The sequence below is a fragment of the Stigmatopora argus genome, chromosome 2 (genome assembly GCF_051989625.1).
Source record: "Stigmatopora argus isolate UIUO_Sarg chromosome 2, RoL_Sarg_1.0, whole genome shotgun sequence".
Taxonomy (NCBI): Eukaryota; Metazoa; Chordata; class Actinopteri; order Syngnathiformes; family Syngnathidae; genus Stigmatopora; species Stigmatopora argus.
In genome coordinates this window covers 20,011,193-20,039,043 of record NC_135388.1, presented here as the reverse complement: position 1 = coordinate 20,039,043, position 27,851 = coordinate 20,011,193, and the positions used below count along the sequence as shown (strand labels likewise).

At 40.1% G+C, this 27,851-nt stretch overlaps 2 protein-coding genes across 3 annotated transcripts in view; one reads left to right on the top strand and one right to left on the bottom strand.

The window, feature by feature from the left end:
- The window catches only part of slc67a1 (solute carrier family 67 member 1), a 184,722-nt gene that overhangs the window by 116,250 nt on the left and 40,621 nt on the right, over positions 1 to 27,851 (bottom strand). The gene's annotated exons all lie outside the window — the stretch shown is intronic.
- wdhd1 (WD repeat and HMG-box DNA binding protein 1) lies at positions 210 to 22,298 on the top strand. 2 transcript variants are annotated; one of them, XM_077594206.1, is made up of 26 exons: positions 210 to 384; positions 585 to 676; positions 1,546 to 1,654; positions 2,028 to 2,179; positions 5,047 to 5,158; positions 5,861 to 5,911; positions 5,997 to 6,092; positions 6,172 to 6,264; positions 6,580 to 6,686; positions 6,791 to 6,932; positions 8,444 to 8,660; positions 10,532 to 10,716; positions 10,824 to 11,008; positions 12,498 to 12,739; positions 12,913 to 13,050; positions 13,243 to 13,399; positions 13,517 to 13,631; positions 13,925 to 14,056; positions 14,131 to 14,360; positions 14,511 to 14,641; positions 14,722 to 14,778; positions 17,194 to 17,228; positions 17,317 to 17,481; positions 17,598 to 17,740; positions 19,410 to 19,548; positions 21,955 to 22,298. In XM_077594206.1, the coding sequence occupies exons 2-26, from the start codon at positions 600 to 602 to the stop codon at positions 22,141 to 22,143; spliced, it is 3,399 nt and encodes a 1,132-aa protein (XP_077450332.1). In that variant the 5' UTR covers positions 210 to 384; positions 585 to 599; the 3' UTR covers positions 22,144 to 22,298. The 2 variants fall into 2 exon arrangements, with proteins under 2 accessions (XP_077450332.1, XP_077450323.1); XM_077594197.1 differs by having other exon boundaries at positions 581 to 676.

Here is a 27,851-nt window from a genome sequence, read left to right as displayed (position 1 = left end):
TTGACTCCTTGTGCCCTGCGATTGGCTGGCCACCAATTCAGAGTGTACCCCACCTCTGGCCCGAAGTCAGCTGGGATAGGCTCCAGCACCCCCCCCCCCCAAACCCCCCCCCCCGCGACTTTAGTGAGGATAAAGCGGTTCAGAAGATGAGATGAGATAAAAAGAGTTGTCGTAGATGTAGCACACCGTTTACGACCTTTAGGGAGTTTTTACGTCGCAGCGCCACGTCACACGTGGCGTCATGACGTTGTTGGCGGGACTGGTTACGCCTGCTTTCTATTTTCAACGCAGCGCGGGAGATTCGGAGAACGAGCATCAACATTGAATAGCCTCCGAGAACACTTGTAAATTGCCATAACGCATTCTTCGCCTAAATATAATCACGTAAGCACTAATATCTTAAACATGGCTTCACATGGGTTGACTTTCATGTATATTCACTTGCTTTTTTGTTAGCATGGGTCCTCAGCTAGCTTAGTACCCGAAGCGACAACACGGTGTTCGCAAATGTCATTGACAGAAATGAACTTTCTAACTCATCAAATAACTGTTTTTTTTTTTACATCTACTTGTATGATAGGTAGTTTGTCTTTGTAAACATGCCCTGTGAAAGGAAGCCTATGCGTTACGGACATTCAGAAGGACATACTGAAGTCTGCTTCGATGACACTGGGAAGTAAGTCACTTAAATTCTTATGAATTCATGACAATTTCATAATAAATGTAGTCATCGTTTCAAATTAGTAACAGTACAACACAATCATATCCCAGTGCAATTGACGACGACAGACGCCCAAATCATTTGGACTGCTTGGATCTTGGATTACTATTCACTTCTCATTGCCTATTTGTTTTAATAGATAGTGAAAAGGGAATACTATTTTTTTGAAACGAGGGCGATAAATCTATTTAGGAATTAGTAACCACCTGTGTGGAGTTTACATGTTCTCCCCGGGCCTGTGTGGGTTACCTCTGGGTACTCCGGTTTCTTCCCACTTTCCAAAAACATCCATGGTAGGCTGATTGGACACTCAAAATTGCCCTTAGCTCTGGGTGTGCATGGTTGTCCGTCTCCTTGCGCCCTGCGATTGGCTGCCCATCGATTCAGGGTGTCCCCCGCCTGTGGCCTGGAGTCAGCTGGGATGGGCTCCAGCGACCCTAGTGAGGATAAAGTGGTTCCGAAAATGAGATGAGAGATGAGATGACACTGAGAATGATTAAAAAGTAATTTCACATGTTTTTTTTGCTTTGTCTTGCTTATTTGTAACAGCAACTCATTCAAAATATTATTCCACTAGAAATAATTTGTTTCTTTGGTTTGTCACTACTTTGTAGTCAATACTTTGTATATATATGCACACAAAAATGATTCAAAAGTGCACTTTTAACAGTATTCCAATAGAACACTGTCAGTTTTTATGGCTCTATATTTATACAATTTGTTTAGTTGTTGTGTCAAGGTGGGAGATGACATGTTTCAAATAAAGTTTTGACCATTTAACTCCGTAGCATGTAATCTTCACTTCTAATTCTCTCTCTCCTCAGATTCATGGTCACATGTGGGAATGATGGTGATGTACGGATATGGGAGAATCTGGATGACGATCCGAGGTTCATCAATGTCGGAGAGAAAACATATTCTTTGGCAGTAAAGGTGATTCATTTTCCAGATTAGAATTTTGAACATGTTGTAATATCATCACGTTCTTAAAATAATCACCTGAGTCCTTTTTTTTTTTAAGAAAAATCTTTTTTAAAAATGTTTTCTGCTTATGATGCTGGCCACCTTTGGTAAAATTGCAGACATCCTCAGTTAAACAGATTTTGCCATTCTAGCGTTTTGAATAATATTATTTGTAAATACCATATATTCAAGAAATGGTTCATTTTTTTGTGTTTCCTGGAAAATCCAAAAAAAAGACTTGGGCAATTATTTTAAAGAAGCTGATGAAATGTGGTAAATATGAATTATGAATAAGTTGAGTGGAAAATGTTTGGTTTAGCCAAATACTTTTTTTGATATTCAGAATAGGAAGCTTGTGACGGCAACCTCCAACAACACAGTGCAGATTCACACATTTCCTGATGGTGATCCGGATGGTATCCTTACCCGGTTCACTACTAACGCCACACATGTCACATTCAATAGCAGTGGATCTAAAGTTGCTGCTGGCTCCAGGTACTGAAACACGCTCGTTTTATTGACTTGACCTTCTTTCTATCTTCTTATAGCACTTTGAGCCTACTCAATTCATAGTTTGATTTCTCATATTCTCAGTGGACATTTACTATATCATTTGTTTGGTGTAGCTATACAACAGTACATTTCAGTCCATACCGCTTATCCTGACTAGTTTGGCGGGTAGCTGAAGCAGGGCAAATGTCGACAACTCACAATCGAAACTATTGACAGTTTAGTCTTCACATAAGAATGTTTTCAGAATGAAGGGGAAAAAAGCATTACCTGGAGAAAACCTGTGGAAGCTTGGGTAGAATAAGCATATTGCAGAGCTTCTAACTTCTCCGGAGTTTTCCCGGCAAGTAATGCAAACTCCGGGACTCCAGACAACCACCCTAAACTCCAGAAATCCCCCAAAAATCCTTCGGTAACACGAGTGCATTGTGAATCATCCGCATTGCTCGTTCTGACAAATGATTAGTCTTGTGCAACTTCAGCATGGCAATCGATTCAGAATCGATTGCATAGGTAGCTTCTGTCGCTTTAACATTTTCGTTTTAGTTTTTTTTTTTTCCATAAGGGAAGTACCATATTTTCTCATATCGTCGTATTTGTCGCAAAAAAATGATGACTGAATCCAGGGTGCGGCTTACATGCATGAGACTTGACATACATGAAACTGCAAGGTGACAGACAAAACGCCATAACGCAATTTAATGCGTCCGATACGGTAACTTATTTCAAAATAGAGAAAAGATAAACAGATAAAACCCTAAAAAAAATAATTTTGACGTCTATGAATGAAATTCAAGAAAAAAAAATGGTCTTGCCATAAAACGTGAAAAAATTCACTCACTTCTGCCTGCCACTGCTCGCTCAGGGCGTCGATTTTTTGTGAATCGCATTCACTCCGGAAATGGGACAAGGGTACTCCTGAAATGGGGTCGACGGAGGTTGGCATCTTTGATATCGGTGCAAACAGCACACAGGAAGACTAGAGCCCAGAATTTAACCTACCGTATTTTCACGACTATAAGGCGCACTTAAAAGTCTTACATTTTCTCCAAAATAGACAGAGCGCCTTATAATCCAGTGCGCTTTATATATGGACCAATACTAAAATTGTTATCACAATAAAATAAAATAAATCAGTCGATAGGGTACACCATCCTCTACAGCTCTCACAACTACAGCAAGCAGCCCCCGACTCTACTATTTTCCCCGTAGAAAAAGTACTGCACAGTGACTGCTGGGATATAGTTATTTTGTCAATACACCCAGTATGACGGCGAGCACACTAATTTTCTGCTCGCCGTCAATCCGACTGGATTTACAAAAGAACTCCTGCCCCTAGATGTTGGCGTGGACATTGACATCAACACCGCTTTACGAAGGGTGGCAGGCAGCGCTGGGCTAGTTACACTAGCTACTAGCTAGCTACTATTTGCGAATGGATTGTGGCCTGGACATCGACATCAACACAGCTTTACGAAGGGTGGCAGGCAGCACCGGGCTAGTTACGCTAGCTACTAGCTAGCTACTATTTGTGGATGGATTGTGGCCGCCTGGACGAACTTATAAAACTCAGCGTTTTCGATGACTAATTTGGACAATTGTTCAATTCGGACACAGAAAATGAGGACTTTGATGGATTTGTGGGTGATGATGACGTGAGTACATTGTAAAATGGCTAAATAAAGTACAACCGAACTCAGTTTTGCTTCTGTTGCCTTTTTAAAAACGTGTTTTTAGTATGTGTCCATATGTTTAAGCTGGTGTATGTTTTGCCATGCCTGGCTGCGTCTTTAAAACCGGTGCGCCTTGTGTGTGTGTGTGTCAAATACAGAAATAGCACTCGTTACTGACACTGCGCCATTAAATGCGATGGGCCATATAGTCGTGAAAATACAGTATGTTAAGCTTTTGAACTGAATGATGAAATTCCACCACCATTCAGCTGTTTGTCCATATTTGTTTCTCAGTTGGTCCCCTAGACATATTCAGAAGTACCGTAGCTCAGCGGTCCCCAACCTTTTTCTCACCGCTGAAAGTGCTTTCCATTTTCCCGCGGACCGGCTAATGGGGAGGGCGCCAACTTAAGACAAAATTGTGTGGGGGTGGGGTAGGTGCATGAACGGCGTCCACAACAGCAACAAAAAAACTAGTCCCAAGCATAGTAGCAATTATTTATTATTATTATTATAACAACTTTTCTCATTTCAATGTGGGAAGGCGAGATTGAAAACGTTGATATTTATTACTCTGATGGACCGGCACCGGGTGGATTGCGGACTGGTGGTTGGGGACCACTCCCGTAGCTGAAAAAAGCACAAATGTAACTTTGACTTTGTCAAATCATGCACGTCTGCTTTGCTCAGGCTACAACTTTGGCAGCTGGCGAGAAATTCTTGCATAGCACATTAGTTGTTTTTTCCTGAGCATATAATGACATTGTACAATGTTGTCTTGAAGATGATTCTTCTGGCTCAGACCCGTCACACATTAATGTGCTTAAATCATAGTTCCGGCACACACAGACAGAACAGCACATAGATCGGTTTGTGATTAGCTATGATTGGAGATGCCTGCTTGCTATCACAATTGATTTGTTTGTGCAGCTCATGAAAGTTTATTGATTCTGGCATTTTCACAGAGGTCTTTTTTGGGTCGATTATTTTATTTTTAGACACTTTTAATTAGATATTTAAGAGAAGAAAATTGAACAAAAATACAACAAATTAGATGTGAATGTATAGACTAAACTTTTAAAAAAATGCACAACTTACATTTTTCTTGTTTGTGACAACCAGTTTGCCTTCAGGTACCAGTGTGCATATACTGATTTGTCATTTCTTTCCTTGCCTCAGTGACTTCTTGATTAAAGTGGTAGATGTGTCAGACAGCAGCCAACAGAAAACCCTGCGGGGCCACGAAGCCCCTGTACTCAGTGTTACCTTTGACCCCAAAGATGACTTTTTGGTGGGTACATTTGCGTCACTGAAGTACTTTCTTTGATTATGAAAAGAAATGTAAATTCTTGGTCTTTCTGCAGAGAGCAATTGTTGATACTGTACCTTGATTTTGTGTTTGTGGCCAATAAAAAAAACTAAAAACAGCTAGTTTTAAAGCAAAATATGCAAAAAATCATACAATTCCAGTTGCGCAGACAGTACTATACTGTGGTCAAGCAGCATTTAAAGGGGTATTCCCACCAAAATGTACCTTCCTTTTTTAGGCTACGTTTAATCTACTTAATCACCTGAAACTTTAGCAAGCATTAGTCTAAATTTGTCTTGTAGATTTGACACAATGTGACATCAAAAGTGGGTCTTCCTCACTGCACTACAAATATTTCTGAATCATAGTGCAACGTCACATCAGGTGTTTACACTTTTACGAAGCCACCCATCATTACTATTACAATGACGAATGTAGCCATTCATCCATCCCGTTCGCCTTTTCCCCCAGAAAAAATGTGTAGGATCACCCCTATCATACCTGCATGCCTTACATGTTTTCATGTCTATACAATATCAAGAATTGTATATATCAAACGTTTCAGTTATATTTGAAGCCCCCACGTGGCGAGGGATGACCGTAGTGAATGCCAACCATGGCGTGCATGTATTTGTGTGGATTGAGAAGTCCTCGATCATTCATTTATAACACTTCTTTCAACAGGCATCTGCCAGCTGTGATGGCTCAGTCATTGTGTGGAACATTGAGGAGCAGGTACATTAAAGATAAAAACTTGACTTTCTAATGTTGTTTCATCCTGTGCCTGGTTCGTCTGATTGGATTTTGTGCGTCTATTCAGGCTCAGGTGATCAGCTGGCCTCTATTGCAGAAGGCCAATGATGTCAGCAATGCGAAATCAATATGTCGCTTGGCTTGGCAACCCCGCACAGCAAAGGTTTAGACTAAAGCGTTGTGGTTTTAACTTTTTTATTATACAGTGTGTGATGTATGTTAGGGACAATTTTTGTCATTAGGTTTTGGCAGTCCCTGTGGACACTAAGGTTCACCTTTACGAGAGAGGCTCTTGGGACCATGTGAGCACCCTGTCTGATGATCTGCTGACTCAGGTGAGTCTCACAAAACTGTTTTTTATTTATTTTTTTAAATACGAATGGGCATATCTGTAATATTATTAATCTTGTACTTTGAATTTAAGCCTTTGTACAATTTTATTGGTTTTATTGACTATTACATTTATACAAAGACAATCGGAGAATGCTTCACACCAAGATTTGTTTTTGTTTTTAAACAGCCTTTTTTAAGCCATTAACATTGCACCATTGAAGAGAGGAAACCATTATCAAATATCTTTATTGCTTTTTTTTCCTGTCACTGAAAGAAATACATAGATATCCTTGCTATGTTGACTTTTTTGCTTTCAGCCCATCAATGTGACTGCATGGTCCCCATGTGGAAAATTTCTGGCAGCTGCCAGCGTGGGGGGTTTCATAACATTTTGGGACATTGAAAGCAAGCTGTGTATAGAGCGGTATGTAACACATTTTGTGTGGTCTACTTTTCCATTTTGTGGAAAATCTGAAATGTATCACTATCTTAATGGAAGTTTCAAAGTATGCATTTTCCCCCTTATAGGCAGAAGCATGAGAAGGGTTTCACAGTGTGCAGTTTAGCCTGGCACCCATCTGGCAATCAGATTGCTTACACTGACAATGAAGGCCACCTAGGCCTTCTGGAGGCTTTCAGTGCACCCGTTTCTAAAACAACCATTCCCAAGGTATTTCTCTGTTGTGTGTAAATATGCACCTCTAATGTTGACAAAAATTACACTGGGTGCTGTATTCAAATGCCAAGTCAATATTATAGTACAGTAATACCTTGAGATACGTGCTTAATGCGTTCCAGGACAAATTAATCCATTCCCACCCTCTGAAAAGAAATACCAAAAACAGGATCTTAAAATAGAAAACATATTTTTATTGGTTCTAATTCACCACCTACTCACAAAGTAACAAATACCTATCTAGTGATTATGTTCTTCAATACTAAAATGTGAGAATACGCAGTACAGACAGAGGGTAATGAAGGGCTTGGAAGATAGAGAGAGGACAGGAAAGAGACTTGACGGACACGCTCATAACCTAACATAAACTTTAAATTTAACTTAAATGAACTTAGATTGCTATACACACACTTAAAAATAAGTTTAATCTTATGTTACACTAAGTTTAAACCTTCGTGTGCAATAACCGAGCCAAAGATGTATTCCATCGCAGCTTTTGAGGCGGAACTTCCCCATGCCTCAGAACCGATTGTATCCCAGTTTGTTTTTTAAAATTATCGAACCAGCCACAGCTCACTTCGAAGGGTTCAGCTGGTGTCGAAGAGTCCCCTTTTTGAGATGGTTGCTTTGCTTTCACGTCTTCGCAGGATCCGCTGGCTTTTTCCGCATATTATCGACTCGGTTGCGCTATCATATTAAAAGAAGGCTCTCCATCTCGTTATGAATATCTGCACAGCTTGGAAATTATGGTTAGTTCTTTGGAAGGCTTGATATCCTTTATAGCATCCTTCTGCTTAAGGATGGTACATATTATCAAAGTACTACTCCTCTCGTATTGGCGAGCCAGCTCAGTCACGCCTACACAACTCATGTTTTTCAATTACTTTGTGCTTAATATCGATTGTCATCATACGCTTTTTCACTACCCTTCATTGCACCGGCTTGCCTTGGATTGATTTTTTCCCCTTAATTCTGCACTGACTAACGCAAAAAAACACGTCAAAAATGCAACCTGTACGCCCAGTGCTCGTAGATATCTATACACGAGGGAGATGCAGCGAGAAAGACGGTGTGCTTTAATCAGCCTCTCGCATACTCGCGACACTGGGCTCTCTTGTTTGCTCGTATGTCAAATTTGTCTCAGGGCAAATATTGGCTCGGAATTTTCCTTGTATGTCAAATTTCTTGCATGTTGTGGCACCCGTATGTCAAGCTATTACTGTATCTCCTTTAAAAGAACTGAAGTTAGGTACTCAGCCGTAGTTGTTGGTTAGTTGATGATGTTTGTTAGTAGCATAGACTATAAATGGCTGTGAACGTTTTATCATAGGAACTTTTTAACATTTTCACCAGAGGTATAGATTAGGATTTTTCTGTATTTGCAGTAGGGCTCAACCTTCTCATTAATTGTGAGAGTTTATAGTCAACACAATTTTAAAGGGACCTGTTGCTTTTGTTTTAATACATTCAAGCCCTACAATTAAGATGTTCTGGATTGCAATCAGGTGACTGCAGTGAAAGGAGAGAGAGGCTATGAAGCTCTATTTGATGATGATGACGATGACCAGGTCTTGGATGAAGGATGGGATTATGATAACTCCCCTACAAAGAAAGCAGTCATTGGTAACAATAAAGATGAAGAGGATGACGATGATTTCATCATACCTGCAACCGGGCGGGTGAGGAACAGAGGAGCTATCCTGGATGATGAAAATTCACTCGGTCAGTGTTTGGAGTATAGTAATTGTCTAATTCAGTGTTTCCCAACCCCTTTAGAGCTGAGGCACACTTTTTGAATTGAAAACATCTCAATGCACACCACTATCTTTAAATCTCATTTAAATTTGCTTAATATCATGCCTAAATCATGACGTATTAGCAAGTCGACGATGATGCTTTCGTCTGCTACCAGTGACCAAGACGATCCGGATTAGAGCCGAAATGGGTAAACGAGATCGTTTTTACAAAAAACCTACAAAAGTTGTTGTACAGCGTACACAATTTGAAATGATCAAAAAATGTATACAATACGGGAAAAACGTCTAAGTTGACAGGTATGTAATCTTGTAATATTACAACTGTAGTCATAAAAATTTGATGGTCCATTTCTTGTGATGATGGAGTGGTGGTTTTCAAGGTGGGCCCTTTTGTAGTTAAAAAAAAAAAATCACACTCGTATATATACACCATTTTTTTGTGTTTGATATTTTGATGATAATGGATTAAAAGACAATGGTAGACTACAGCGTGTTCAAACAAATTTGGTAAATGTCAGCACCATGGGAAGGGAAATTGCATCATAGGAAGGATCCCCATACTGTACTTTGTGTAGACCGATTGGTAATGCAAAGCCACATACTTTCATTGAAAATGGAGGTTGAGGACCTTGGACAACTAATGTTGTCTATTTGTAAACTTTAAATTGTCTACAGTGCTCTTCAGACCTCTTGTTGTCTTTATCATTTCTCTTACCACATGCCCTGAAAAACATAAGAGGCACATAAAAAAATAAGAGTACAAATTCTCTTAAGATTTCTTAGGTAGATGTTTGGCCATGTCTTTGTTCATTTATGTGACGATGGCAATGACAGGTGGCGCAAACAACTATTTGTGACTGATTCATATCATATCTCATCTCATTCCGTTCCGGGACTGAGCTCGTATGTCGTCGATATTCTCGTAACTCGAACGAACGTTTCCCATTGAAATGAACTAAAAATGAATTAATTCGTTCCAACCCTCTGAAAAAACACCAAAAACATTGGTTTGGAAAAAATGTTTTATTTCTTCTAATTCGCCATCTATTAACAAAGTAACACATATCTAGTGGTTTAATATTACTAAAATGTGTTAAATAGTACTAAAATTATACGGATTTCGAAGGGGGGAAAGAGAGGACAGAGAGAGAGGGGGCGGAGAGGGGGGCTTTTTGTACGGCAACACGCTCGATAAATAACATAAACAAATTTAAATGAACTTGGATTACGATGCAGACACACTCAAAAATAAGTTTAATCTAACCTTACACTAAACTTAATTCTAATTTTGTTTTAACTTTTTATACCTTTCTTCTCCCGGTTGGCTCTATTTGCCCCGCCTCCACCCTGACTTTCAGATGCAACCTATCGAGGGTTGTTTGCTTTTGTATTCCCTTCAAAATATTCAAAAAATGATGCACACAATTGTCCTCACAATAGGATAATGCACGACCACTTGCCAACGAGAAGTAGTATATACTCGTCTCGTATTAGCGATCGCTCCGCCATTTGCGCTGACTAACGGGAAAAAAAACAATGCCCAGTGCTCGTAGAAACATTACACGAGGGAGTTGGCCACCTGGCTTTCTCATATCTCGAAATTTTTCTCGTATCGAGAGATAATTATTTGCTCGAAATTTTACTCGTATCTCGAAATCCTCGTATGTCGAGGTACCACTGTAATTCATTTAAAAAATATAAACTCTCCCCATGATTTGCCTTCTCACCAAGTTTGACAACCGTAGGATTCAAAGTTTCTAAATAAAGTTAGACAGACCGATGGGGATTCCACTGAATTGTGATATTATACACTGTAATGATGATATCACTCCACAGACTCGGGCTCGCTACAGCTTCGTCAAACTAAATTTGACGGCGATGACGATGATGCTGACAGTGCCGTGATGACTGCAGCTGTGCCTGCGACCTTGCGGCCTATCTATGACGGGCCACAACCGACTCCACCCCAGAAAGCTTTTCAACCAGGCTCCACTCCTCTCCATCTCACTCACCGCTTTATGGTAGTTAGCAAAGATGGATTATTTGTACTTTTTGTGACTCACATTTCGTGAAAAGAGTCTTAGTTATAGCTGCCAAAATTAGTGTCTGATCCCTAAGTCTTCTTTAGATGTGGAACTCTGTGGGGATGGTGCGAGGCTACAATGATGAGCAAGACAATGCCATTGATGTGGAGTTTCATGACACAGCTGTACACCATGCTATGCACCTCACCAACACACTGGGCCACACCATGACTGACATTTCCCAGGAGGCCGTGTTACTGGCCTGCCCCAGCACGGATGAGCTGGCAAGGTATGTCTACTAAGATCCAGAGCAGGGGTGGGCAAACTTGTCCTCAGGTGCTGCTGTGGGTGCAGGTTTTTGTTCCAACCGATCCAGCACAGACAGTTTATCCAATGGGTTTTCTTCTGAAACAAGAAACAGCTGACTGCAATCTACTGATAACACTTCTAAGATACCAGATTTGTGGAACGGTTTCGTCTTTAGAGGTTGGAACAAAAGCCCGCACCCCCTGCGGCCCTTTGGCCCCCTGGGTGAGAGTCATTGGAGATTGTGACACAAATCTGTCACTTATCCGTTTATAGAATGTCTACCTACTTATATTCATAGAAAGAATGGATAATAGTGTTGTCAAAATTATTAATTGTGATTATCCCATTCTGTCCATTGTTAACTCATGATTATAATCACATTTTTTTCTTATATTTTTTTAATGTAAAAATGATTATTTATTCTAAGTTATAAATAAACCAATCAATACAGAAGAGGACGAATGTTGACCATAACTGGTTTATTCACATTCTGACATTAAGGTAAAATTGCACATTAATCCACATTTTTTTTCCCCTTAAACCTCTTTCCCACCGGTTACATTTAACTAGATCATAAATCATTCCACTGTTTGTAGATGACCAAAGTCACACATGTAAACTCACCCAACTATAAACATGCATAGATTTGTTACCATTGCCAGTATAAACCAGCTTTTCTTGAGTCACTTTGCAAACGGAACCACACACCTCTGCAGTGTACCACAATAAATACTGTGAATAAATATGCATATAGTACATTTTCTTATCTGGTGCAAGATCCCTAAGCCTTCAGCGTATGTGCAATTATTGCTATTCTTTCCCCTTCCAACCCGTGTGAACTGGAGTCACAAATAGGGATGGGTGCAATTCCAAAAAGAATTGAATGCACAATTTTCAAATGTCTACCATATTACTGAAAAAGTTTTGGAATGAATTGTTTCTCAGCTAAGGTAAAAAGATGTGGCAAATAAAGCCAGAGTTGACTTTCTATTTTTACAGGTGCTTTAAATAGACTCTTAAATGAGAAGATTGCGACACAGAATTCATAACTGTTTTTTAAAGAATTATAAATAAGACATATAGTATCAAATTGAATGAGAACAAAAAACAGGTAAGAATCATTTTAGAAAGTCCAATTGTAGAAAACCCAGGCCTTGCCCCGATTAGAGCTGCAACAACAGAAAACGGCCTTTTCCGTGTGGGACAGCCCCAAGCTAGTTCTTCTGCAAATGAGCAAATTTATCCCAGCCCCTGGGCCAGTGTATGGAATCTCTCACCATGGAAAAGCACTTCGGTTTGTGAGAAGTAAACAATAAATTCCTATCTTATTGTTAGTAAGATAGCTAGAGGAAAGCTGTATATTTCTACATTGTTTAGTTGTGTAAATACAATCTTTTTGCTACAATTATTTTGAATATCAATTGCAAAAACTGCATCATTTTTTATTGTTTTATTTATTTATTTTAAAGCAAATTACACTGCCTTCACTTTTCATCATGGGACACCAACAAGGAGTGGATGGTTGACCTACCTAAGGGTGAGGATGCAAGGGCATTGTGTCTTGGTCAAGGCTGGGCGGCAATAGCCACCAGCGCCCTTATGGTCAGGCTTTTTTCCATCGGAGGAGTGCAAAAGGAAATCTTCAGTCTGCCTGGAGCTGTCGTTTGCATGGCGGGGCATGGAGAGCAGTTGTTGATTGTCTACCACAGAGGTACGCCTGGGCCAAAAAGGCGTGGATTTTATTTATTTATTTTTTGCATGTTTTTTCTCAATATTTCATTTTTTTTTATTTAAGATAATGTGGCCAAATCTTCTGTTCATGTACAGAAATCCTCTAAATACTTTTGCATGAATTAATAATTCTGTCTCACTTTAAATCACCAGGCACAGGTTTTGATGGAGAGCAGGCACTGGGAGTGCAGCTATTACAATTTGGTCGCAAACGAAAGCAAATCATCAATGGTGAACCTCTCCCAATCTCGCCCAAATCCTTCCTATGCTGGCTAGGATTTACTGCTGAGGGTATACCTATGTTTTTCTTCAACATGTATTTTTTTTAATTTGGACTCCGCATCGAAATAATGGGAATGGTGTTTGCAAAACTTCCCATCATTATTGTGAAATGACTTGACTAATAATTATGATCGCGTAAGTGTATTTCTTTGTTTTTCATTTCAATGTTTTTAAGAGTTCTGCCTGGTATTGTGTTTGTAGGTACCCCTTGTTATGTTGATTCTGAGGGGGTGGTACGAATGCTGAACCGCTCCTTAGGCTTCACTTGGACACCAGTTTGTAACACGAGAGACACGTGCAAAAGCAAATCTGACCACTACTGGGTAGTTGGGGTTCATGAGAACCCTCAGCAACTCAGGTAAGTCCATCACTGCTAAAATTGTGTCCCATGCTCAGCATTTAAAAACAAAAAGTATGCCTATAACAGAGTTTTAGTACAATGCAATATATAGTCAAAATCTGGTCTGTTTTTAAGGTGTATACCATGTAAAGGCTCGAGATATCCCCCAACCCTGCCCAGACCCGCTGTGGCCATCCTGCCCTTCAAGTTGCCACTGTGTCAGACTACCACTGAGAAAGGACAGATGGAGGTAAACATGATCATCGCATCACATGATGTCTCGCTAAGACCGTCACCTGGAATTGATAAACCCCTTTCTAGAAGAGCGGAATAAGTACCGTTTTATCCTGCAATGTTTCTTCAACTGTGCAAGATGGAGTTTTTTTTTTCCATTATAGCCTCTCTATCTGTGTTTTTGTTGTTGCTTACATATATTGAAATGGGAGCAGCTCCCTTGTCTTGGAGAACCAGCATTTCTGATTTACAGGAATTACAGTTACCTGATGAAATTTGAAGATGATTTGGCAATGTGTTCATTTCCAGGAACAGTTTTGGCGTTCAGTGCTCTTCCATGACCATTACAGCTTTCTGTCCTCACATGGCTACCAAGTAGATGAGGTTGGACAGAATCAGGTCCAAAAAGAGCAGCAAGCGCTGCTGATGAAGATGTTTGCTGTCAGTACATACCCATTATTTGTTGCTGTGGTTGTCTTCCGTGATGACTAATCTTTTTAATTTTGATTCTTCAGTTGTCGTGTAAACTGGAGAGAGAATTTCGCTGCATTGAGTTGGCAGAACTAATGACTCAAAATGTTGTGACACTGGCCATTCGCTACGCTTCCAAGTCCAGACGCATGGTCCTTGCACAACGGCTCAGTGAAATTGCGCTGGACAAAGCCAGTCAAATTCAGGATAACGAACAGGAGGAGGAGGAGGAAGAGGAAAGAGAATACTCTGAAATCAGGCGAACTTCTTTGAGGTAATGCATAACTGTGGAACTGCTTTGAATCAAATCTCAAAGCATCTCACATTCCATATCAATTTAAAGTGATGCCAACTTCTACTGAGACTTCTACAAAGAGCTTTGCTTCAAATTTAATTGACCTCATTTACCTCCATATTTGGACAGCTCTGACCAGGTTGTGGCCAAAGAAAATCACTACCGCAGACACCCACAGGAAAGCAAACCAGACCATGAGCTTGAGGAGCAAGAGGACGAACAACAATTGGAATATGAAGACGGAGCAGAATCTGCAAAGCGTCAGTTTTCCGTGAACAAATGTTAACCTTGGGTTTTCTTTAGGCAATCAATAACATACTACGTAATATATAACCTGTAGGTGTCAACCCATTTGCCAAAGTTCCAGGATCACCTATTAAGCAAGCTGCCCAACTCCGTAAGTACGAAATACTTACCATATTTTCTCACATAAACGCCGTAATTGTCGCTCAAAAGATGATGACTGAATCGAGGGAAGGCTTATATGTGCACTTGACATGCACGAAACGCCATAATGTAAAACAATGCGGCCAATACGGTCTGTTATTTCAAAATACAGAAAAGATAAACAGATAAAACGCTTAACACAATTTATTTATGAATGAAATTCAAGAAAAGTTTCAAGGGTACAGCTTGTACGCCGAGGCGGCTAAAATGGAAGAAAATACAGCAATCAAAAATATGAATAATTGTATTTGAAATGATCTTAAATTGTAACATGAGAAAACAAGAATTGAGAAAGGGTAATTAAATGGAATATGTGGTTTAGGGTTCCCAATATCTCCTACTGCAGTTCGCTCCAAGTACTCAAAAAGCATGATAGATGTTCACCACACTTTGAACAGTAACACATACAGTATATAATATACTTGTTTGTCAAATTGTCACTACTTGAATGACTGTTGACATAAAATAATGTAAATCCAGCCTTTATTAAGGCTGGATTTACATTACAGTGGTACCTCGAGATACGAGCTTAATCCGTTCCGGGACTGAGCTCGTATGACAAGTTACTCGTAACTCGAGGTAAAGTTTCCCATTGAAATGAATGGGAAACAATTTAATTCGTTCCAACTCTCTGAAAAAAACACCAGAAACAGGATATTGGATTGAAAAAAAATGTTTTATTTCTTATAATTCGCCATATATTGACAAAGTAATAAATAACGAGTGGTTTAATAGAAATAAAGTGTTTAATCTAACTAAAATTGGCCGGATTTCGCCGAGGGGAGAGGGGCTTCGTTTTTTTTTTCCCTCCACACAACGCACTCGTAAACAGAACAAACACTCCACCCTCACGTTCGCTATCGATGGGCTGTTTGCTGTCGTACTATTCCCTTCAAAATATTCCGAAAATGATGCACACAAATGTCCTCACAATCGGAGAACGCACGACCACTTGCCAACGAGCAGCAAGCAGTCTTATCAGCGATCGCCCCGCTGCTCATCTTCTTCTTCTTCTTCTTCTTCTTCTTCTTTTTCACCTCAGGCGCCTGAGGATTACCCTCAGCAGCGCTAGGGCTGCCACTGGAACACGGATAAGTTCATCCAGGGAGTTGCCCAAGCCGCGATGGTAGCGTTCGGTCATTAAGGCCGGACAGCGGAGCCATAAGTGTTCAGACGACTCTGTTTCCTCGTCGCACAGGCGGCAGCGATCCGAGTCGGATTTCTCATGGGAGCTACAGGGGCGCTGGCTAGCGGCTCCTTTTAGCTTGTAGTATCTGTGTTCGCGTCCCATCGAACGGCGCCTATGATAGAGTTGCTACCGGGGATACTTTTGCGAGCACGAGTATACTTCATTACCCAGAAAGCCCTCTTTTCACCGCGCATGCGCCATGTGCGTTTCCTGGTCTGAATAGCTCATCCGGTGCTCGTAAATATTGTTATACACGAAAGATATGCCAAAAAAAATGCCATGGCAACCTGGCTTGGTCGCATGACGAAACTTTGACCGCATCACGGGCGAATTATTCGATCGAAATTTCCCCCGTAAGACGAGCATTCCATATGACGAACGGTCGTATGACGAGGTACCACTGTATTTTAATTCATTACCTGCCATTCACATTCTTCGATGAAGCAAAATTGCTCCCAAAATGATTTTTTTATATTCTCAACATAGTATATCGCAGGAGTCTCCAACTCTGGTCCTCGAGGGCCCCAATCCAGACTGTTTACTATGTCTCCCTCCACCAACACACCTGAATCAAATAATCAGGATCGTGATCAAGCTCTAGGACAGCTTGCTGATTAGTTGATCATTTGATTTAGGAGTGGTAGAGGAGAGAGATATGGAAAACAGACTGGATAGGGGCCCTCGAGGACCGGAGTTGGAGAGCCCTGATATATCGCCATCTACCATATTGAAACTAAGGAAATTTAAAAAAAATAATTGACCCAATCCACCCAGTTCTGAGATCAAGGTTTCAATCCCCGGTGGGTTCTGACCTTCCTGTTTGGAGTTTCCTTGGTCTCCCTGTGCTCGCGTGGGTTTTATCTGGGTACCCCGGTTTCCTCCTCATCCCAGAAACATGCACGGTGGGCTGGTTGAACACTTAATTGTCATAAGGTATGAGTGTGTGCATGAATGGCTGTCTGTTTCACAGTGCCCTGCAATTGGCTGGCAACCAATTCAGGGTGTTCCCCTCCTACTGCCCATAGTTGGCTTGGATGGGCTTCAGCACCCACGGTGAGGATAAGCGGTACAGACAATGAATTTATGAACGCCTTCAAAATACTGATGTTAAACTTAATGTACTACAAAAACTTAGATTTGAATGTCTCACCTTGGTCGTTGATTTTTATTTTGTAGCAAGCAAGCAAGTTGGCCGTTCAAACCCTTTCAAGGTCAGTTTTGTCCATATTTGTAAAAATTAAATTGTTATGCTTTTTATCTTCAAGGGTGTAACTAAAGGTTTGGGGTTATGCCATGCAGGTTTTTGGTTCAGAGAAGTCCTCAGCTGTTTCTTGTCAGCCTCGAGTTGCAAACATCCTGGACAACATGACGTCCAGCAGGAAGTCAGCTCCACTAAGTGCATCTGCAGGGAAGTCAAACAAAAGCACCATCCTCAAACCACTCCCCCTCCGAACAAAGACAAAGGTATTACTATCTCAAATGTTTAGACACAAAAAATGCTACTGCTTTCACCCTATTAATTATATGTAATCTTCAAATTATTATCGAACAGAATTGTTGAACAACGGTGTCTTTTCCAGGCTCAGAGCACTCTCCTGCAGATGGCTGGTGGGAAAGCAGTCGTTAAGAAGACTCAGGAGAACATTGAGGTTAGGGATGATGAGCAAAAGCAAGCAAATCTCTCGACCTCTCCCTCACCAGCTGATAACTCTGAAACTAAAAGGTAAGAGATTCAAATAAGAATGTGTTTTGCAGTATAGTTGGAAAAAGAAGAGAATACTTGCTCAGCCAGAAGTGTGCTTAAAATGTTACTCATACTCAACCGTAATTGAGCTTAATTCATGGCAAGAATAACAGAAGCGAAAGAAGAAATTACATTAAATAGTGTTGACAAATGGTGGGTGTGGCCGCTCTAGCGCTTACCTACAGATGGGCCTTTTGGAGAAGCTTCTTAAAATGTGTGACTAGAACATTTTTTTATAGAAAAGAATTAGCTTTTACTGAGGTTAACTGCAAATGGAGTTCTATAAGATTGAATGAAATCCAAGAAGAAGAAAAAAAACGTACCTTGTATAAAATGTCAAAAAACTGACTTGTGCCTGCCATTGCTGGCTCAGTGCGCCGCTATCTTACCTAGGGATGACAAGCTAGACCGCTTGTACTGGTTGTACTGCTCACGTGACCCTTTTTTAATTTGTCTACATGCAGGCAACACCCTTTAGGAATGTGCAATCTAGCAGATGATCCTTTTGATTCATACAGTAGCTCAGAAATACCATGTGCGATGATTTTCCTTAAGATTTTCCCTTCAATGCAACACATTTGTACTCCCTATTAAAACCATGAATATGGAGGTGACAATTGTGAATCAGGGGGGCGTCTTATACGAGAGAAATTGTAAAATTCAATGATTTTTAAGGCAGTTTTAAGGCTACGGCTTGTACGCCGTGGCGGCTAATAAGTGAGAAAATACAGTACACTGGTACCTTGAGATACAAGCTTAATGCGTTCCGGGACTGAGCTCGTATGTCGATTTACTCGTAACTCAAATGAACGTTTCCCATAGAAATGAACTAAAAACAAATTAATTCGTTCCAACCCTCCGAAAAAACACCCAAAACAGGATAATGGATTGGAAAAACATTTTTATTTTTTCTAATTCGCCAACTATTAATAAAGTAACAAATAACAACTGGTTTAATAGTACTAAAATTAGACGGATTTTGCGGAGGGGAGAGAGAGAGGGACAGAGAGGGGGGATGACTTTTTCCACGACAACGCGCTTGTAACATAACAAACAAATTTAAATGAACTTGGATTACGATGCAGACACACTAAAATAAATTTAATCTAACCTTACACTAAACTTATTTCTAATTGTTTCTAAATTTTTATACCTTCTCCTGGATTGGCTCTATTTGCTCCACCTCCACCCTGACTTTCAGATGCAGCTAAAAGGAACCGATCGAGGGTTGTTTGCTTTTGTCTTCCCTTCAAAATATTCTTAAAATGATGCACACAAATGTCCTCACAATAGGATAACGCACGACCACTTGCCAACTTGCCCAGGAAGTAGTACTCCTCTCGTATTAGCGAACAAGCTCCGTCATTCGCCCTAACTAACGGGGGAAAACAACACTGAAAAAAATGCAACGCTCCGCCCAGTGCTCGTAGAGACATTACACGAGGGAGTTGCGACCAAAAAGACAGTGCCCATGATGTTCTTATGAGCAGCCTCTCGCGTCCGCTGTATGCTCGTATATCAAAATTTGTCTCATATCTCAAGATAAATATTTGCTCGAAATTTTACTCATCTCAAATTGTTCGTATGTCGGGGCACTCGTATGTCGACGTATTACTGTATATACAATGTGTGTGTGTTTGTTGAAAAGCCGACCAAAAACAGGGTTCCAGTTATGGTTAGAAGAGAACAGGAAGAATATCATAGCGGATCACCCTGACCTGGAGGAGACGGACATTATCAAGGAGGCAATGGGGCTCTTCAGGAATCTTCCGGCAGAGGAGCGTTTGGTATGAAAAACTAAATATATTCTGAAACATGTCATATTTTTAAATAATATAATTTTGACTTCTTTTAACATTAGTATTACCAGGGGTATTTGGACCAATATTGCTTAATCGAGGCTGTTTCAGTCCTTCCTAGCAGCATCCCATTTATTTGCATTGAGTGGGCGTCAGCAACCCACGGCTCGAGAGCTGCATGTGCGTTTTTAGCACTACTCTTGTGGCACCCTGGAGCTTTTTTTTTTTTTAAAAGAAGAAATTGACAAAGGATAACGACGAGGGAGGGAAATATAATATATAATTTTGTTTTAAAATGGTTTCCTTACCCGCATAAATATGACACAAACATTCTTAATGTTTATTAATTATAAATATTAAATTTTCAACATTTCTGTGACGAAGATTTGCCTCATAGCCTGCGCCATACGTTTCTGTCAGCAGGGTAGAATGACAGGCAGGTGGCTGTTGTAAACAAAGCACCAGGTGTGTAATGGGCCATCGATCTCAAAGGGAAAACATTTCAGTATTGATACTTTGATACCTTGGCCAAACCTATCATCCACATATTTATTTCCTAAATGAGGGCTGAAATACCACCTTAACCGATTGATTTATTTCAAGAGGTGTCAAACATTACGCGTGTATAGAGCAATGATGTGGTCGTGACCCTGCATTCATCAAGCTTCTCAGAAGGCAGCTGGGTGATGTCCACATGCGTGGGGAGGACGTGGTGCTTGTTGCCTGGGAACCTTGTTGCGTACGTGATGCCACTGAGGGCATAAATCATAGATCTCAGGATAAAACTGAGAGACAGTCAAGCAGTTAGCCTCCACTGAATCTCTGTTTATGCATCACATTTGTTGCTCCTTTATGTGTACAATGTACTCTACTACTAAGTCATGGCACGGCTGCCGTGAAACACGTTTGGATTTTCCATTTTCTCTTATTGTTGGTTGGTGGCCTGGTGGATGAGTGGTTAGCACGTCGACCTCACAGCTCTGGGGTCCTGAGTTCTAATTCAGGTCGGTCCACCTTGTGGAGTTTTCATGTTGTGCCTGGGCCTGCGTGGGTTTCCTCCGGGTTCTCCGGTTTCCTCCCACATTCCAAAAACATGTATGGTAGGCTGATTGGACACTCTAAATTGCCCCTAGGTATGGGTGTGAGAGTGCATGGTTGTCAGTCTCCTTGTGTCCTGCGATTGGCTGGCCACCGATTCCTAATGAGGATAGGGCGGTTCAGAAAATGAATGAGAAAAAAAAAGAATCTTATTGATGGGCATGGAATTCTTATTCTTCTGCATTTATTTACCTAGTTTTTTTATGAGGAAATCCAATTAGCTCAACCAATTTTACCCTTGACAAATTCACAAATGAGAATAATTCTAGCGGTAATATAAAGATCAAGCGGAAAGTGAATGCATGTTATATGCTGCGATTAAAATTGAAAGAATTAATTGTTCTAAGTTCATTACTTTGAAATACATGACTTTAATATTAACTGAGCTTGTGTCCAAAAATAGAATTTATGACTGCCTGTTTTTCTTCGATGGATAGCAGGGCCCTATTATTCATTTAATTAGCACCAATTATTTTAAAGAAAGAACAACGTGGTCAAAAGAGAGTTGTTGTGAGGCTCCAATAAGAAGTCACTGGTGTGTCAAGCAGGCTGCAGGACAATTTCAAAAATAAATTACGGACGCAACAAATGTTTATACGTTTTGGAGGATTTCGTATACGGTCATTTGCATATCCAAGTGTTTCGTAACCTGAATATTTCATATTTTGAGACATTCGTAAATCGAGGTACCACTATATGGAAGAATCAATCTGGCGTGCCAGGTTAACTCAACTGTCTTTAAGTACATACATTGCATCTTTCATGGGCAAAAAAAAGAAAAACACTGCACTTCCAGCAGGACACAAACACCCCTAGTGACGACTTGAACAGTCAAATCGAGTAAATACTCACTCATGGACGCAAATATCTTTTTGGATAGTGTAACTCTTTAAAATTCAACAGTGAGGCATGGCTGATTCAAGCAGTGTGTAGTATTATACATGCTTATTTCAATTTCTATGGCTTTATCTGCAAGTGTGGTCTGTTTGGTCCTGTCATCAGGTCTGATGATTCATCCTGGGCTGTACTACTTTCAGGAAAGTGCTTCCTTTTGTTTCTGCTCAATGAGGAAGGAGGCGCAAGGCGAGCAAGAGGAGGATGAGAGCCAGTGGGCTTAAAGAGAGACACACAACCTGTCAATTGTGATTATACATGACAGGATGCAATTTCCAACTGCATGCCTAAGTGTTGCTGCGTGTATTCGCTCATTGTCATGGAGCCTGCGTCCACACAGATGCTCACGACTCTCTTTTGTATCCCCTCATAATTAACATGTGCATACCCTCTTTCATCCAGGGATGGACTGAGCAAGCAAAAAGCCCGCCTGACGACGTGCTGGATCTGAAGAAAAGAAAACGAAGTGAAGCAGACGAAGGCGTAGAAAAGGAAATTGAGGAGAGAGAAACAAATGAAAACAATGCCAGGAAGAAGAAAGCCTTGGATCCTTCGTCTAAGCTTTCTGCATTTGCCTTTAACAAGAACTGATGTTTGACAGATTGTTTTTATTTTGTATTATTTTATTCTATCAAAGTTCACTTTGTCAATATTTGAGATTGATTAAAGTCAAGTTCGCTCATTAATTTGCATCTCCCTAACTGTTTATATATTCACGTTTATATTCCATTAAAGTTATTGATTTAATAAAAAAAAGTGTGGTCTTTTTTAAATTAAAATAAATATTCAATCATATTTAGCAAAAGGTGTACCTTAAAGGTTGGCTGATAAACTAATGCATAAAAAAATAATTTAAATGAGACCTCAGATCAGGAATTTGGATCATTCATGGTAACTTTGTAAAGCAATTTGGGGGTGGCCCCACCCTAATCATTTAAGATATAATACTAGTTGCATTGAAGCAGAATTACGCAATGCACATCACACATGCACACGGTGTGGCAGAAGGGTCATACCATCATACCTTAACCGCATACCAGTTGGGCATCGCCCTTCAAAGCGCGCTCAAAACACATGGGCCATCATTCCAAAATTGTAAGACATTTTACATGCCACCCTTAAAATCTAAAGTAATCCGCATACAAAATAATGAAACGTGGCTTCTGAGTATATTTACTTTTCCTGAAACAAAATCGTTAAAAAGATTTTTGAAAGTACTAATTTATTTCAATGAAGGACTGGAGTACTGCCTAAACTGTATTTTTTCTCATCTCCGTCCCCTTGACCAGATAAAATTTCAATTAAAACTATTAAAAGGAAGATTCATTCATTTCATTTTGTCCCTATTTGTTGCATTGCTGTCTAACTGAGAACATCAGAGTTGATTACTTAATATTGTTATTCAAGGAACGTGTGTTCCACAACATGCAATGCTACCCTGTTACGTTTGCATTTTTATCATGGTATGAGAATATTATTGCTATAACGATGTGCTGGATTGGACATCAGGTTGTCCCAAAAAATCGAGTCCAGAAAATTGGTGCTCACTTCTATTTTTCACATTTTTATAAAATGGTTTGCCTTGATTGAATCTCTCACCACTCTACTGCATGCGACTTTGTTATCCGAATGATCATTTCGAACGTTATCCAAAGACAATTGTTTTTAGATCAAGAGAAAAATCTACATTACTACTGAATCATTATATTTTGTCCATCAATACTTATTATTCCAAATGGTCTGTTAGCTTCCTTTCATTGCTTTCCCCCCTGGTTGCACTGCTTCCAGATGTGTGTTTTCATATTGAAGCATTTAACCAATCACATTTCAGCCATTATTTGTTGCCAGATCAGATCTGCCTCAAAGCCTTCACAATCAGTTCTGCGGGCTCTGCTGCATTAAACTAGACTGTTGCTTTTAACCAATCAGATTTCGAGTTGGCAACCCCACAATGCTTTTTCATACGCATTAGCATTTTGCTGGCTGGGATACGTCATTGCTTTCACCAACTATGATTGGCTAGTAGGCGGGCCAAAGCCAGAGGCAGCCAGAGATCGCAAACTCCACCCACAATGGCCGACAAGCAAAAACAAATGGATTCTGTTGCAGATTCGCTCACAAAGCTATTTTCCAGATGGACTTTTCCAGAAAAAAATGGACATCATTAAGAAAGGGCGGTCAACTCCGAAACTAGCAAGCCTGTTACAGCCGGGAAAATGGTGTGTGCCAACTTTCAGTGTGCCAACTTAGCTGCACAAGCAAATAGTATATTGTTGTGTTGATTTAAAGCCATTTTCAAAACGGACTATGCCGGAAATATGACAGGACAGGCTCGACTTTCATCATTAGCTTCGATGGCGATAGGAAAGAAGGAAGAAAGAAAGGAGGATGGATATTGTGTAAAGTTAAAAAGAATTTTTGGTGAGTATAATATGGCTATATTTCTAAATGATATTTCAATTGTGGGCCCGGTTCTGATATCTGAAAAGCTCCAGTGTTTGTATTTAAGCTCCAGTGTTTGTATTTAATCACTAAATGCTGCTAGGATGTGGATTTTACCCCAGTTAAATTTTTGCCGTTTCGCCATTGACGTTCATCGCTGTCTTTTCCCGGGAAAATCGCCCCCCTGGCCTGGTTTTAATGTGTGAAAAGCTCCAGTATTTGTATTTAATCATGAAACGCTGCTAGGAAGTGGATTTTATCCCATTTTTGTGCATTGATTTATTGATTATTTTTTTATGTGTCGCAGCTCTAGCTGCAGTAGAGGTTTTATAGCCATAAAATAGTTTTTGAGGGTTGGATTGGTATGTTGAAGGCGCTACGAGAAAATGCAACGACCGCCACTGTGTAAATGTGAGCTTGTATTCACATACAAGTAATACATGCCAGGAATTCCTGCAAATCAATTATTACTCTGCGGTCATGACAGTAGTAATCAAACCAGCTCAGTTGGGCTGTAGGTTCAGTATGCAGTTCTCTAACTTTCAACTTAATGTTAGGGTTGCTTGGTTTTATGCTTTCCCCCCTGGTGTCCTGTCTGAGTGATTGCCCATTGTATTTCTCCGCCCCTGGTGTATTCCCTGCTTGCTCCCTCGTGTGTTTCCCAGGTGTTCCGAATTTTCTCGTCAACCCATGTCAGTCTATTTAAACACCACTGATTTTTATGTCATTTGTCGGATCATCTGCTTTTGTTTGTCCAAGCCATGTTTCCTCGTTACCTCGATCCATGTGCCTCATTCCTCGCTTTACCTTGTCTCTCCTTGTCAGGTTTGGTTATGTGATTTGATTTCTAAGTCTTTGTTATTTTCTAAGATCCCGCTTAAGTTGTTAAAGTTTTGGTTTGAGCACCACCTCCCTTGTCCTTGCCTGCTTCCCTGCAATTGGGTCCTAATTCCTCATTACCTTGCCCCGACGTCTTGCCAATGACGTAACACTTCCAATCTATGATGATCATTAAATACCCTGCTTTGGTAAGTTTCAAAACCTCGTCATATAAACCTTATTTTACGAGGATTACTGTGCTGTATTCAAGTGGGTTCTTTTATGACGTTTCTGCATTATTTTCATGTTATTACGGACCACAAAGCAAACAACTCAAACCAAGGAGGCGTGCTTCAATATTTATTGAATTCAAAAACACAAGCGGAAATGAAAAGAAAGTAACAAAACATGTCAGTGACAGAATATTGACAGGGGAGGGGGTTTAAAAAAACAGGGTAACTAAGGTGATGGGCCGAATGCCACAAGAGAAAGGTATGAATTAAAAATAAAGGAAGCCACTCAATACATATTTACAAAAGGCAAAGGATAAAAAAACGGAACATCAACAAGCAAATCAAAATAAAACAAGATGTGCATCAAGCTAAGACTACCAAGTAGCTTGCCTGCTTCTAAATATCCTGCTGATCATGGGACGCAGGTGCGTTGCACGAGACTCCGCCCACCGCCACGCACCTGAGCTCTCCAAGACAGGAGTAAAAAAACGTGATGTGACATGGCATTGTTCTTGTTTTATTACAAAACAAAATTTAAAAGGAAAAATAATTACCAAGTACACGAGTGACGTAAAGCTTTTATTAGTTTTAGATCTTGTTTGAAAATGTAAATCTTTAAAGAATGTTTTCTTTCCATCCCAAATTTGGGGAATAAAATAAAACAGCTGAAAAAAGGGAAATTTTCATTCTTTTTAATTGGGCTGAATTATTGAAACTTAGTAATAACAACAAACAAATAAATGAACAGATAAATCATCAATAAAAAATAATTAATCATAGATAAATAAGTAGTCAACATAATAAATACATAGTAGTCAACATACAGTGCTGTGAAAAAATATTTGCCCCCTTCCTGATTTCTGTTTTTTTGCATATTTATCACACACACAGGTTTCAGTACATCAAATCAATTTTTCTATGACACAGAGACAACCCAAGAAAAGAGAAAACACAGTTTCTAAATGATGATTTTATTTACCAAGGCAGAAAAATTTACAAACTTGTCTGGCCCTCTGTGAAAAAGTGATTGCCTCCCTTTGATAAATCACAAAATAACTGTGACTAATTACAATTGTAGGAAAGCTGAGTTCAATTTCACAGGCCACACCAGATAACCACCACATGTGTTAAATCAAGAAGACACTTTAATAGACTGTGCCAGACAAAGTGGAAGTACGCATCATGCCATGATCCAAAGAAATTCAAGAAGAAATGCAAAAAAAAAAGTGATGGACATCCATCAGTCAAGAAAAGGTAACAAAGACATTTCCAAGGCTTTGGGGCTCCAGCGAAGCTCTGTCAGAGCCATTATCCACAAATGGAGAGAACTGGGAACAGTGACAAACCTTCCTTGCAGTGGTTGACCAACTAAAATTACTCCAAGTATGACGACGACTCATCCAGGAGGTCAAAAATGAATCTAGAAAAAGATCGAAAGAACTGCATGTCTCACTGGCTTCAGTTAAGGGCAGTGTTCATGATTCTACTATAAGAAAAACACTGGCCAAAGCTGGCATCCATGGCAAAATTCCAAGGCGAAAACCACTGCTGTCCAAAAAGAATACTATAAGGCTTGTCTTACATTTGCCCCCCCCAAAAAAATCTTGATGATCCTCCACACTTTTGGAAGAAGATTCTATGGACCGATGAGTCAAAAGTTGAACTTATTGGAAGATGTGCGGCCCGTTACATTTGGGGAAAAAATGGCACAGCATTCCATGAAGAGAACACTATACCAACAGTGAAGCATGGTGGTGGCAGGGTGATGGTCTGGGGCTGCTTTGCATCCACAGGATCAGGGCGACCTTCGGTAATTGATGGAAGAATGAATTCTGCTGTCTACCAGCAAATTTTGAAGGAGAGCGTCCGGCCCTCAGTTCATGCACTAAAACTGTGGCGCTCTTGGAGCATGCAGCTTGACAAGGATCCAAAGCACACCAGCAGGTCTACGTCTGAATGGCTCAAAAAACAAAGTTAAGGTTTTGAAGTGGCCAAGTCAAAGTCCAGATTCAAATCCTATTGAAATGCTGTAGTGTGATCTGAAACGGGCTGCTCATGCTAGAAAACCCTCTAATAATGCAGAATTTAAACAATTCTGCACAGAAGAGTGGGCCAAAATTCCTCCAAAGCGTTGTGAAAGACTCATCACAAATTATTGTAAACGCTTGATTTCAGTTATTGCTGCCAAAGGTGGCACAACCTGTTATTAGGTTCAGGGGGCAATTACTTTTTCACAGTTGGCCAGACAAGTTTGTAATAACTGTAGATAAGTACATAGTCAACATGAATAACTATAGGTACCAAAAGTGACTAAAGCCAGCTGTTGCTAGAGTCTTCACGAATATACAGCGTGAAGACCATGACATTTTAATCATATATTTTTTTACAGCTGAATCATTACAATAAAACACATGGCTTTATTTTTATATATTATTACAGTATGATTAAACACTTGTTTCCAGGTTAATGACCACGTGAACAGAATGTTTCCTTATATTAATGCTTGCACAATGAATAAAGGCTTTCAGTATGAGATATTCTTTTGAGGTTGATTACAGACGGCTTCACCCAAGGCCAACTGATACGGAGGCGAGTGGATGGAGAGTGGAAAATCAAAAAGAGGATGGCACCCTTCAAGACCGTCGTGGCCCAGTCAACATCATACCTTTATTCAGCTAATGCATTATTCATATTTGTGTTATTATAACTGGGGAAACTTGGGTTTGGGCAAAAACGACTAGGTTTTTTTTTAAGGTGAATGCAATAAGCTTCCGTAGTATGATGTGCTGTAATGGAGGAAGAATA

Coding starts and splice junctions, on each gene's coding strand:
- wdhd1 (XM_077594206.1), top strand. CDS start 600: ATGCCCTGTGAAAGGAAGCCTATGCGTTACGGACATTCAGAAGGACAT. Junction 6,933..8,443: donor CTAAAACAACCATTCCCAAG/GTATTTCTCTGT, acceptor GATTGCAATCAG/GTGACTGCAGTGAAAGGAGA. Junction 17,741..19,409: donor GATAACTCTGAAACTAAAAG/GTAAGAGATTCA, acceptor TTTGTTGAAAAG/CCGACCAAAAACAGGGTTCC.